The sequence below is a fragment of the Cinclus cinclus genome, chromosome 1 (assembly GCF_963662255.1).
Source record: "Cinclus cinclus chromosome 1, bCinCin1.1, whole genome shotgun sequence".
In the NCBI taxonomy this organism is placed as follows: domain Eukaryota; kingdom Metazoa; phylum Chordata; class Aves; order Passeriformes; family Cinclidae; genus Cinclus; species Cinclus cinclus.
The window spans coordinates 147,612,077-147,626,525 of NC_085046.1; the positions used below are offsets into that span (position 1 = coordinate 147,612,077).

Consider the following 14,449-nt stretch of genomic DNA (forward strand, 5'->3'; position numbering starts at 1 on the left):
TTTGCAGCTAAATAATTTTGTTTATGTTACTGCTTAAAACCTCTAGCTGCAGAAAAAAAAAATCTTAATTCCTTCTAGGAGGTCATAGATTTGTTTGCACTCTGTGCTCTGAATATTCATTCATAGCATTTGTAATAAATTACATGATTGTAAGCTGATAGAAAGACCTGAAGAAGTGGCACTGGCAGGCGATTTTAACAAACTTGGACATTATCACAGAATATAAAGGAAAAAGGCAAGTAATATTCAGATTTCAGAGTTTTTCCTGTTTATTTTCTTTGCAGACTTAATTATTCCCACAGATTGCTACTGAGCTAAAGCAAGGATAGGCATGTAGGAAAGCAGGATCTGAACTGAAAACAAGGAAGAGATGAAAAGAATCATTCTGATACTGTTAGTTCACAAAAAAAGGTGCATCTTCACCTCATCACAGATAAAGCATTACTCAAATTAGGAACTGTGTATGCCCTGGAGTCAAATATGGAGAAAAACCTCAGCTATTATCAAATTTGTGTGACAATAACCAAAAAAGCCTTTCTTATTTTTCCTGTCTTGGCAATTTGGATCACTCTGTTTCTTAATTTAAAAAAAAAAAAAAAGTATTTAGACATAAAGAATGTAGTACAGAAAAACAGACATACAGACATTCATCTCTTCACCTTAAAATTCATTTAACAGTAGGCTTGACTCAATTCATATTCCTTTCAATTCAGAATTCCATAGAAAAAGCCCAGAACCTGATGTTTAGGTTAAAAATTGAAATACTGAAATTCCACATTTGATCTCCATCAGTTCAGAGCAGCCACTCCAGATCTGAACATAGTCCCCGAGTATTAAACGCTGCAGAAATTTTCTAAACCTGTAGTGTCTATTTTTCATTAAATTGCTTTCAAACCAAACAGAGCCTGAACAAAACCCACAGATAAACCTGCAAGGAAATGCATTTGCCCTACACAGAGCATAACATGGAAAACACTGTTTCAAACCTGCTGCTATTCTTTAAGATTTTTCCAATACATAAAACAGCAGGAAAATGTAAACCAGTGAGCTGGTCCTGCAGAGAGAGAAGTATGGGAAATTTCACTTTATCCTGGGTGATGAGTTAAAATCCAAGGCTTATGTTTAAGGGTTGGAAAAATAAAATGCCCACCACAACTCCAAACAGGTAACCACGCAAATGTAAAGGAATACATTTTTAAAACACAGGGACTAAATGATCAAAATAATCTGCACCTTCCTTCAAAGGAATGTATCAAGGAAGAAAAAAAAAAAAGGGGGGGGGGGTGGAAGAAAAGATGTTAGAGGAGCTGAGAAACTGTGCTGTGATGCAGAACTCCATGCTGCTCAAGAGCCAGTCCAGCACATTTCTTCAGGTTAGTCCAAGGCCAACTCTTCAGCCTGGCTGACAAAATTCCAATGAAGTGTTTCACTGTTCTGGAGATTTTAACCATTTGAGCACAAAGGATGAACAGCTCCTCACTTTGCTTGCTAAATTCTGAATTTTTCAACTCCTTCAAAAGAAAAAGCTTTTCTTGTCTTAGAGACCAAGTTTACAAGACATTTTCCATTGTTTTCCTAATCCTGTAACCTGCAGGTTTTGGTGTCCAAAAAAATCTTCTCTAAAATTCAGACGCTGCTGGGAAAGCACAGGGAGCAGTGGCTGAGCAGCTTCTTCTCTTTCCTGAGACAGACACTTTCTAACTCTTCTGAAGGCAATTAAACCTTCAGTCACTGAGACAACTGCACAAAGTTTTTACTTTTTAGTTCTTTTTTAGCAGGGACATGAGCCAGATATGAATCAAAGAATTATGAATCCAAGATCATCAAGTCCAATCTTTGACTAAATATCACCATGTCCACTAAACAGCACCACAAAATGCCACATGCAGTTGTTTTTTGAATACTTCCAGGGATGGTAACTGCCCCTACTCCCTGTGCAGCCCCTTCCAGCGCTGAACAACTATTTAAGTGAAGAAGTTTCCCCAGTACACACTGTGAGTGTTTTGAAAGAAGGGAGATTTTGTTTCTCCAAGGAAGGAAGGTAAAAATTACGATGCAGAATAAAAATGTACCACAGTCAGAATCACAGATGGACTTCTATCCTCATTTACTGTTCTTCTACATACCCTTAAAAAGCCTAATGGTCATAGTTTGATTTTCTTTCTGAGTAAGATGCAAGCCTGTGAGCTGAACAAATGAGGAATAGAGAGCATGAGCTCAGCCTTACAGACTTTCACACGTTAGGCTGGTACGAGGTATTCAACAGATGGCAATATTCCTGAAAAAGCCAGCCAGGATTTTGTACATGGCAAAGCAAGAGTGAGGAGAAAATACTATGGGAGATGAGAAGGGACAAAAACAAAAATGCAGAAAAGCTTCAAAAAGCTTATTATATCATATTGACAAAAGACATTTCTAGACAAAGGTAGAAACATGTCAGTGCTCCAGAGGAGGAAAAGCAAAGACACAGACCTTGCTCTTCCTGATGTTCTTTGTGCAAGGGAGACACTGCAGGTATCAGAACTGATCTGGGCCATTTCTCCTGTCACTGGACAGCAGCAATCAGAAGTTATGGGCAAGCAGAGCTATTTGAGATTCCTGCTGTCAAGTTGGTATTATTTTCCATACATTCCTCACCGGAGTGAACTGGATATTAAGACAATGGACATTAGAGAAACATCTACAAATTTCTTCCAGAATGCAGAATGTGTTTTTTTCTCAAAACAATATTATTAAGTTAATTAAGTTGACCCAAATTCTTCCTCCCTTTCTCTTTCTCACACGTCTAGGAGAGGCTGGTGTGATGACCACACAGCTCAGCAGGACTTAGCCTGGCACTGCAGAGTGCAGGAAACACTTTGCTTTGCACACAGTTATGTCACAAATTCTGATTGTCAGGGGGAAAAAAGGTCCCCTGTATATAGTAAATAAAGAGAGATTGTCCACAGTCTGTGTTATCCTCTCCATCAGAACTTTTCAAAGCAAGTGCCTTTCACAAAGGAGGTGGGGTGAGCAGAGCTGCCACTACACAAACATCTGAGAATTGGATTTTTTGGGTTTTGGGGGAGGTTGAGTATTTTTACTCTATAGAAATCATAGTCAAAGTTGCTATTCAATGTTATTAGTAAAATACAGAGTTGTAACTGCTCAGATCTGGGGAAAAAAAAAAAAGCTTTTGCTTTTCCTCAACTCACCTCTCTTAACTGGAACAATCACTCCTAGGAATATTCACTGAAATAAGAGGTACAGAACACGATAATAGAGTTATTTCTACTTTTATTAATTTTTCACTTAAAATCTAACCATCACTCACAATTTCAACTCCATTCCATCCAGACTTGGAGATCATAACCCACACTTGGATACCAAGTACAAAGAACAATTATAATTCAAACTATTTTACTTTTTTTGTGGTAGAAATTTTGTCATAGTGAAGTTATGCATTATAGTTGCATGACAGTACCACCACAAAGGAAACCCGAAAGGTCAGTTTCAAAACTGAAATATTAAAAAAAATGTTCATTATAATTTCTAAAACTTTAAAACTACAGAAATAGAGCTTCAAGGGCAAAACAAGCACTATGGGGGCAGTCATCAGTGAGCTGTATAACAGTGAAGCAAAAGCAGTTCCTTCTTCCTTCGGAATTTGACATTTCTGTCATACTCAAAAGTTCTGAATAAAATTCTGAAAATAATTGGTCCCACATTATCTCATTTACAGTAAGTAAAGAAAAAAGATACCTAGGGCAGAAGGCCCTTTATTTGCTTTAAAACCCAGTGGTGGAAATTGAAGGTAAGACAAATTAGAGCTAATGATAAAATGCACTTTTAAAAGGCTATTTCACCATACAGGAACTGCTGTAAGGATGGAGAAAGTTGTCTGCCACTGAAGTATTTTCACAAAATTGGCTAACTTCCCAAAATGCCTGCTTCAGCTCAAGAGTTCCTGGCTTGATGCTGAAACCTCATGTAAATTTATCAGGATCAGATTAGATGGATGATCAGTAGGAAGTTTTCTACCAAGGCTACTAGAATAGATTCCCAGCATCTGCGTAGCATTCTATCTTTTTTTGTAATTCAACTCATTTGCTCTCCATTTGTAGCTACTCCCCTCATTATTCTACCCTGGAGCACCCATAGTCTACAGGTGATTACCAAGCAAGCACATAAACTCAGGGAGAGGATTTGGATTGCCAACAGCATTGCACTGACCAAGAATAGGTAGAAAAACAAATGAAGAATAACTTGTAAGAATTAAAACAAAAAGACACAGAGAGCTGCCCATAGGGAACAAACACCATGCAAGGGCCAAAATCCAGAAATGGCTTTTGGTAAAAGATCAAGGTTCTAGGCAAAGAAAACCTAATGTTGAATTTCTCCAGCACTGAAGAATACAGCATTTCAGATGATATTTTCATATTTTTAAGAAACAAGATTACATCACCTGTTTCTCACCCTCTTCATGGGATGAAGCATTTGATGGTTATTTTGACAATATTCCCACTTGTGCATCCTGTGTGATCTTGGGCAAATCATTTATTTATTCCTTGTTCTGGACTGTCAGCTGCTATATCAAATGACAGCAACAGTAATAATTGTCCATGACTTGCACTTAATAGTAATAAAAATATAACTTGCATTTGCACAGTGTCTAATCAAAAACCAGTGTAATTTCACGAAATTACTCAAGAAAGTTACTGAAATGGACTGCTCACCTTACTGGGCACTGATACAAAGATATAAGCTAGCTGAAAGTAAACTTGGTAAAATATAGACACATTAGTTACTGCGATGAAGCAACCTATAAGTTGTTCCTTGCTCCAGGGATTAACTTTATTACATAATATATATTTTAATTGCTTCTTGTCATTTTTCTTTTTCTCTTCTCAGACCTATTTCAGCTAAACCAATAACATTTTAAGAGCCCCAGGTTTAAAATTAGCAGCTCCACTCTTACCAATCTGCAAAATGTGATGTATTATGCTCACTGTATTTAATAACTACTGACAGCTGAAGCACATCCAAGTCACTTAACAGTAATAGTTATACTAATATCTCATCAGACTACACACCTCTAAGCGGTACAGCAAATACTCCATAAAAAAAACAACATGCACCAGTGCAAAGGATCAATTTCCCAATGCAATATTCATAGTACTTTTGATCTTCTAACACCAGAGAATGTGCTTTTTATTCCATTTAAACACAAGAACCTCCGGAATTTAATTTACTTCAAGATTACACCTACAGAAAATCAGGTCTAAATGAATCATAGTGAAACATCTAAGAATTTACACTCTATTTGATCAACACCCTCAAATTCCTACACTTTCCCCACTTGATATAACATTTTTTTCATCACCTTTTTTTCCCTCTCTCACATCATCAGTCACTGCAATACACAGCAAGATCAGAGATTTAATGACAATACAGAGAAACCAATTTCATAAAATGACCACAAAATATATGCTGGATCTGTTTTATCTAACACAATATTAAAAGTTGCATTTATATGTCTCAGGGCTTTGTCCTCTTTGTGTTACAAATAATTTCCTCTCCTCTACTTTTGATAATTTTAGATAATTTTCATAGCTTGGAAATTGAAGTATTTTGAAGTCAATCTTTTCCTCACCTAACACTAACAATCTCACCTAACTCACTCTAACAGAGAGTCAGTCTCTGACTGATCAATGATAAATTTAGCACATCGTACTACATAAAAAGCTTTAAATACATTTGTAAATAAATTGAATTTATCTTATTCAATCCCTCTTCCAGACTATTTTACTAAAAACTTGCAATCTATGACATTTAAAACCTGATATACCCATATCCAGCAAATGTGGAGCTTGTTGGGATGATTCTCCAGTCACTTCCCTCAGTGAAACAAAGTTGGTAAAGAAGATTCTGAGGTGCCCTTTCAAAAATGCTCTGGCATCAATTACAGCCATCACAGTCTGCACTTCCCATTTCTTCTGAGCAAATCAACTACACTTGACCTACTCTACTGAAGTTCCCACAGTGATAAATTACTAAACTTCATTCTCTTTCTCATACTCCTGGGGAAGGCAGCTATTAAAAATGCCACTTCTAGCTGAACAGAACATTCACAGTCTAAAGATTTTACTTTTTTTTTTTTTAATCAAGATGCTCTTTATCTCCTTGGCCAGCTGCCCAAAAATCAGAACAAAACTCCAAGCCTTACTGTAATCTGCCTCTATGATTGAGGAATTTAAAATATTTTTTACAAAAATTATTTTAAATATTAAGAAACTGAATTTGCTTGCAGATTTATTTATTCTCAAATAAGAGAAAAAACTATGGCACAGTGTTCAACACAGCCTGCAGTAAAGCTATTATTCACTAATTGTCAATGCACTGAGTTTTGTGGGTAAAAGACCACAGAAAATTATTAAATCACTAAAATTTATGGAATTTCAAAAAGTTCCATCAAACATTTGGAAAGAGAACGTTATCATATGCAGGATGAGCAATATTTGAGTAAAAATGCAGCACAAGGCTGAAACCAACTTCAACAGCAAATGTGTGGATCTACAACATGAGCAGTGTAAATGCACACAGGTAAGAAACAAATAAATAAGGCACCTGAAATAAAGAGTGGTCTTTGATCCAAACCCTGCCTGACCTACCTCATCTGTTCTCATTAAAAGAGAAAAACTAAACATGCAAGAACTTGCAAGTGCAAAATTAATGTGTAAAACACCAAAGGGATTCTGAATTTGTGACACCTGACCATGGGGTACACAGCAGGTCACATCCTGAGAGCTCCAGACTGCAGGGGCTGTCTGACCTCTGGAAGAACATTTTGAAGAAATTTATCATCTGAAGCAAGCAGAGCATTCACACAAACATCTCAGTTTCTAATCATTCTTAAAATTTCTTGCAGAGCTGACTGGACTTTTCACCAGCTTGTTCCAGATGTTTGTTCCAAACGCCCCTCCCTCCACTTCAAATTTCCTGCTCAGCAGGTCCTCACATGAGCCCATCTTTATTATTTCTCCATTATTCTAACCCAGACAACTTTCCTCACTTCCTATACAGCCAACACCCTCCCACAAAAGCCAACCTCAGCATTAAGATGTATCTCCTTTCTTATCACAATGTCATTATGGATGTGACTACTTCCAGCTGTTCACATAAGCTCTATTTATTCTGTTGGTGTCAACTTTAATTTTTCTTCGTTCATCTTTAAACAAGAAAGAGATTAAGTGTGGCTTATACAGGAGAATGCACCTGCAGCTATCCTGATGAGAGATTTGTTTGGGTATAAGCAGGGTATCATCACTTGTTTTCTGAGTGGCAATGAAGAAAGTCCACAGAAACAGTGCTTTTGACAGGCAGACAGTGAATCTATCCTATTTTTTTTTTCTATAAGCACTTTATAAATTTTTCAATTATTCTTTCATGTCAATTAAGATGGGAAATATAGCAAGTTCTAAAATATATTGCATTGAAATTGCAGAGGCTACTGTGATAATATTGAAAGTAAAATTTCAGACAAGCTGAATGAATTGAATTTATCCAAATCCAAGGGGCAGAAGAGTTTTTTTCCACCCCTGGCACTAGGGAATTGCTTTAGTAAAGTATTTTCTTAGTGTTCTGAATTACAGTCCTTTCTAGGGCACAACAGACTGTTCCTTTCTTGAGAGAACAATTCACAGAAGAAGAGAGGAAGAGGAGTGCTGAGAAGAAATTGTGTGGAATACTCAACTATTTATAGAACTCCAGGGAAGGTGAGCAATGCTGAACTGGGCAGGGAAGGAAAGTTAAAAACATTTAGACCCAGACTGCTCAAAAATTGCCAGCTTTCATCCAGATCCAGATCATAATCGAATTTTGCCAGACAAGTACCAACGGCCAAAAACTGCCCATCTCTCCCTTGTTTTTGCAGAACAGATCTATTTTTATAATCCACATTCTCTAAAAAAAACCTGCAATTCTTGGCTAGGAAAGCAAGAGAAAACACCTTGCTGACCTGGCAAAGGTTGATGTGGCTCACAGCTCCAGTCTGAGCAGGCTTCAGGAAATGTGAGCGGCCTTCTGGCACTCATATCACAAATTTTCAATTATAAAAATAAGATATGTATTATTTTGATAAAAAATTAGGTTTGGAAATGAAAGAGCTTTGCTTCTTTTTTATCTTCTACCATCTTGAAAGGTATTAGAGAAACAAGAGATAAAAACATGAGACTTGACAAGTTTAATACTGACAGAGAACTCAGGGCCACAGAATTTACAAGCATAGTACTGAATTACAAAATAGGACAGTGGGGATGTACAACATCTAAACTGGATTATATATTTGTGCCTAAGATCTCATTCCTATATTCGCATTTCTTCAATGAAAAGGAATCTAAATTTCAGTTGTTTTCTGCAGACTCAACATCCACTCTAACTTCAGCAGCAGCCAAAATTATTTTAAAATTTAAAAAAAAATCCCACTTGTTCTGTTTAAAGACTTAAACTTAGAATAGAGATAAGGCTTATGAATAAAAGGAGTTAGAACTTAAAGTATCAACAATATGAAGTTTATCCCTATTAGCAGCAATACAGAATACAGCCTATTACACAGAAGAGTAAAGCCTGAGAAGTGAATAGAAAAAAATCCAATTAAGGCCTGTATCTCATCTTAATACACTGCTGAGGAAATCAGAAAAGATACATTAAAGACAGTGTGTTAAATTAAATTAGCTCTATATACTGTATTTTAACACTTCCTACCATTTACTGAGAGTGCGGGAGCAGAGCAGTTTTATGAGAGTACTTAAACCTCTCCAGCTTCTGCAGCTGAATCTCCAGAATTACAGCTCACATTTAGGATGCAGAAGGAAATTCTCCTGAACAAACAAGTCTCAAAACAAATAAAGAAGTCAGCCAAATCCCTTATAAATTATAAACCAGCCCTGTCTGCCAAACAACTGGCCAGTAAGCACTGGGTGTGTTTAACAGCTTAAAACAAGGTTTTCAAAAACTCACTATAGGCTTTCAAAGATTTCATCACCCAGTAAAAGAGTTCTCCATTTCAACTCTTCATTTGGGTTGGACTGATCTCTGAAGCTCAAGTCCATATGGAATATAGAATGAAGTGCCAGTGTTTTTCTTCCATCTGACAAGAACTAGACTACATCACATAATCCCAGCTTCCAAGCATGACAAGCAGCGCAGAATTCCCTAGGTTAAAACTAACACTGTGTTTGCTGAGAGATTACAACATCTGGTTAAATTTCTCATTGCATTAAGACACAGAATAGTTGAATACCTAAACACACTGCAGTGTTACTCAAAAAGTAACAGATTCAGCCTCAAAGCTGACATTCACACACCAGTATCACCACAGCAATGGTGAAAGGATGAGTTACCCTGAGCAGGGTAATTCATCCTTTCATGCAGATGCACCCTGGAACAACCAAGGAGTTTAGACAAGGCTCAGCACAACATCCCAGCAATGAACAGCAGAAAAGAGTATCTGAACATAATATTAAATGAGATGAGATTCTATTCAGCTTGAGGGTATAAGCAAGCTTTATGATGAGGTCATAAAGCAATTTTTACACTGAATTTATGAGCTCATTGTAACAGTCATTTCCAGAAGCCAGCGACTGGTTTATTAGGAGACAGCCTGCAGCAAAATTGGAAACAGAGATTGCAGAGAAGCTCGACTGCAATATCCAAGACTGAAGCACAAAAATTGTAAGGCAAAAAAGTAGGGAGGGAAGGTTTAAGTATGAGGCTTATAAATATCTGAACAAGGACATTTCAGAATCAGCAACACGAGAAGCATTGATTTACATTCACTTTCATTTGCAGAAGTTCACTTTTATTTGAAGATGAGCTTATGCCCAGCATGCAGGATTGAAAAATAACCACTACCCCTGAATATTCACACTAGACACCTATTGTTGAAACATGAATAAGTGACAGCAGAGTGTTTTCACCACACATGCAAATTGTTTTAAGATCCATCTTGCTTTTTAACTTAAACTCCCACTTGCTTCTTACACTAGTCCTTGTCAAACCACTCTAATTGGCACAACAATAATCCAAATGTAACACAGCACTCATCCCAAACTGCACCATGAGGGACAAACAGCCCACAAACCCAGATTTGTTCTCCTGCCACAGGGAGAAACCCAAGGATCTTTTAAGGAGGTTCTAGGGAACTCAAAAATATTCATAAATATCAAATATTTTGAGACTCAGTATTAAAGGGAACTTTGGATCACCTCTCCTGTGCAGATCTCAGCTTGTTTCATTTCAGACAGCGATGTCTGAGCAGAGTGTTTGACAATGAACATCACTGATGTACCCACAGATACCCAGTCTAAAACAGAGAGACTCAAATCCAAAACTGCAGCAAATTCCCCAAAACTCAGCCAAGAAAACTGGACCACAGCACATCCTAATTATATCTAAATGCTTAATTGACTGGATTGTTTACAGTAACTCCCTGATTCTATGGTTTGGAATTTATCTAGCTTTCATTTTAAGCTAATGGTGGTTCCTATGCTGCTTCCTACTAAAGTGCAGTGTTAAAGCAGAAGTCACAAGCAGAAGTCCACATTATCACAGAATGACTGCCTAAGGAGGCAAATACATCCCCTTCAGTTACAACAGGAAATTTTTTCTGGTCATTTACCCACTACCTCTATGTACATGTCTGTCCATGTACACAGAGACTTATTTATGTGGATAGTTCAGTGAATCAAAAAACATTTCTAACATAGTACTAAATAGTTTTGAGCTCTGTAGGCATTTTTAATCCAAGCAGATCCAATTATTGGTTTATAGTAGTTTAACTGGGACAAACTCCAGGCACGCTACAGGTGCTGTACAGCAGTGATGATCATCAGGACACAGAATTATTTACTCAGCAAAGAATCCTTTGATGCTATTGGAATGTGTATTCTCTACTCAACGTAGTTTTGATCATCTGAATGGCTCTTCCATCACAAAATACCAATTAAATCAAAATTCACTCCATAAACCTGGCAACAGGATCAAGCATGTGCCTTCCCACCACACTATTTAGCTACACATGTCAAAAACCAAGTTTCTGCTTTATAGCTCTCCAACATCCTTCTAATACTATCACACAGATCATTGGGAACCTGCAACTTCTTGGTTGCTAGGACAACTGATTGACAAGCAAAAAGTGCACCAAAATTCCTTTTTTTTTCTTCGTGTACTTGGTGCAAAGTTGTGCATTTCTAGATTTTTAATCCTATCTTGAAGTAACACTCCCCTTGCTGCTGTGACTGAGAAGTGTCTACACAAAGCTCTGAACTTAAAAATCAATGCTGGACATTTTATTCACTTAAATTATTTCCTCAATCATGCTGATTTATATTTATAAACAATTAGGAAACACCTTGCTATGTCATAAAACACAAAGGCTTTAGTTATTTTGCTAACATCTTTCTTATGCTGCAATCATGTTTTCTGTGCTGCAGAATCAATTCATGATGAATTAGCAGTGCTAATGGTCCAAAACAAACACACAAATTAACAGTTTCACCTCTTTATTGCCCAGACAGAATTGTGAACATTCTCACTGTGAAGGAAGCAAATTCACAGGCAAAGCAAGTCACTGAGAAAAGCAGAGCCCGTGTTTGCTTCTCAGCCAAACACACATGAAGCCAAATATTGCCACGTACAACACTTGCTCTTCTAATTCCGGATGGGATGAGCTGATGCAGAACATGGATCTGAGCAGGAAATGTATCAAATATTGCACACAACACAACATTCACCAAAAGCTGGGAAGAGACCAATGAAGTGCTGCAGTCCATTATTTACAGTCTTTTTATTTTCAACCTAAATGATATCTTTTTCAAATCTGGCTATATGTAACTAAACATATTTGATGCTTGGAAAACAACTTTACACCTTCAACAGGTAAGATCTGCCACAGAAAAGCAAAGAGAGCTTAGGCCAGGGCAGACTCTTGGTAAGCACAGTGCAGCTTCCACCTTCACGACTGCTCCTCCACCTTCACAACTTTCATTTACTTTTCCTTCAACTCTCTCAGCTATTCTGTTTTATTACTTGTATGAATGCCACTAAAAAAACTCCCTGCAAGAAAGCCAAGAATTCACAGAGAAGCACCTGCCTACAGAGTAAATACAATGAGAAAGCACCATGAGGTGAGCTGACAACTCCCCCAGTACACCACAGGGACAGCCAGCTCTGCAATTTCCACTCTTAGCCTGATCTTTCTTCACCTTTTTTGTTTGTTGTCTCTAATATAACAATCCAAACACAGAACATCAAGCTGTGCTAAAGGAAACCAAAGGGAAATATTTATGAGACAAGGAAACCTTTGTTTTTTAATCACACAACAAACCATAGCACAGAACAATAAAAAACACAGGTTTTACTTATTTTGATGTCATTCCCTTACCTTGACGTGACTGAAATCACCAACTTTGCTGCTTTCTTGGGGATTAAGAGGTTTGGTCTCCACTCTTGGTTTGACAACCTGCCGGAAAGGACTGGAGATTGGGAGTCCACTGACACTGATTCCATCTGGAAAACAGAATAAATAGAATTGCTTTTGCTTGCCTAATGCTCTGTTTTGTTCCAATTAATTTATAGCTGTATTATCAAAGGGAGAGAAAAGACACAAAAAGTGTTAATAACCTTTTACACAAAAAGACAAAACGAAAGACAAAGATTATTCAGCTGTTTCTTCCAGGACACCAAATATAATCAAATTTGAACACACCAAAAACTCCATGAATATCACAGGGAAAGATGGCAACTGCATTTGAAACATCATAACAGAGATGTCAGAGTTAATAATATAAAATTAGTTTTAACATTTACAGTATTAAAATAAAAATCCAAGCTTGTAGTTTTCCATGACAGTGTGACCCTATCAGCTCCTTATGATCTTTAAATTAATTTCTGGTGCAAGGATTTCTTTTTCAAGTATATATTGTGGAAAATGCGAGAAAATAGGGATGTCATGTTTTGTACATCTACTGATGCAAAAATAGATAAAATAGTTCTCATTTATAAAGGAGGCAGAATGGAAATTTAGGCTTCCCATTGTTAGAGTCAATAAAAAAGCTTAAGAAACACCCTAAGAGGAATGTCCCCAGCTGGGTGCTTACTCCCAGCCTGGGAACTGGCACACACAGGGTGACAGCAAGATACAACACAACCTAACAGTGTCTGTTACTGCCAACAGGGTGTAACCCGAAGGTAAATAAATGAACTGCAGCACACTTCAGGTTCTCAACCCAACCAGGGCTCCATTCTAAGGAGCCCTTAAAACTTAAAATGTGTGAAAATTACTGCTGAGTCAAAAGAGTTAGAAGAACAAGAGAATTAAAATGATGAAGCCTTAATAAACAGTAAAACTAGATTCACTATTTGTTATTATTTAGATTTACATCCAAAGAAAATACTTTGTTCCTTGATGCTGTGCAGAGCAACTGCAATCCACAAACACCAACTAAATAAAAGCAAAATCTCACCCAGAGCAGCAGAGACACAGCTAAACACATAGGAAACACCAAATTGTTACACAAAATCCAAACACATTTCCTAAATTGTTTCTATGAAATCTGGACATATTGAGGCTGTGTTCCTCAAAAGAAGAAACCGTAAGAACAAGATGGAACATGAAAGAGCTTTTGCTTCATTAAACTTCAGAGATATCCAAATGAGAAAACAAAGAGAGTATTCCCAAATTCCCTTACTTGCAATTTCCTTCACTAAGTAACTCTAAAATGCACCTTAGCAATGAATTAATATCGTGTTCTATCAGCTCCTGGGGGAGAGCAGGACAGGAGGTCAGAGCACTCCGCCCATGCAATGCAGCAGGACCATGAACAAGACAAAACACAGAAATAAATACAGAACTACATTTGATCACAGGCTTTGAAAGCCGCTCTTTCAAAATGAAAATCTGAAGTTTTAACTGGGGAAAAATATTCTTCACCAACTGATGAATGATTTTCACTAGTTCTATATTTAGAACAAAAACTGACACTGACTGGTGCTTAAAATTGCAAATTAAAACATGAAAAGAACCAAGTATGAAAACCTGCATGTCATTAGTCAGATTTTCCACTTCCTATATGGCATGAGCTTTATTTCTTTGAAAGAACAATAGATAATACCTAAAGTAACATCACAGAGATACAACAAATGTCTTTCTTAATGATTTTATCCTTTAAAATCCCATTTTATTTTTATTTTCTATGGTGGGGGGGGGAGAAGAAAAGACAATAGTTTAAACATTTTATCTGGAATGAAGACATTTTTTAGTCTCTATATCTGAAAAAAGGAGGCCTTCAAGCAAAGGAGACATCAGGATGAAAGGGGAGTCCAAGGTAACTTGGTAGTGGTTGAATTTTCTGTCCCAAGTCTGCGGCACTCTCACAGAGCCAGTGCCAGGCACTTTGCTGTGCTGCAAATG

General features: G+C 37.1%; 1 protein-coding gene across 1 annotated transcript in view; it reads right to left on the reverse strand.

Moving 5' to 3' along the window:
• The window catches only part of TRAPPC9 (trafficking protein particle complex subunit 9), a 435,473-nt gene that overhangs the window by 345,601 nt on the left and 75,423 nt on the right, over positions 1 to 14,449 (reverse strand). The window contains exon 18 of the mRNA XM_062491886.1: positions 12,422 to 12,546. Within this exon, the coding sequence (XP_062347870.1) occupies positions 12,422 to 12,546 (125 nt within the window). The remainder of the gene's footprint in view (positions 1 to 12,421; positions 12,547 to 14,449) is intronic.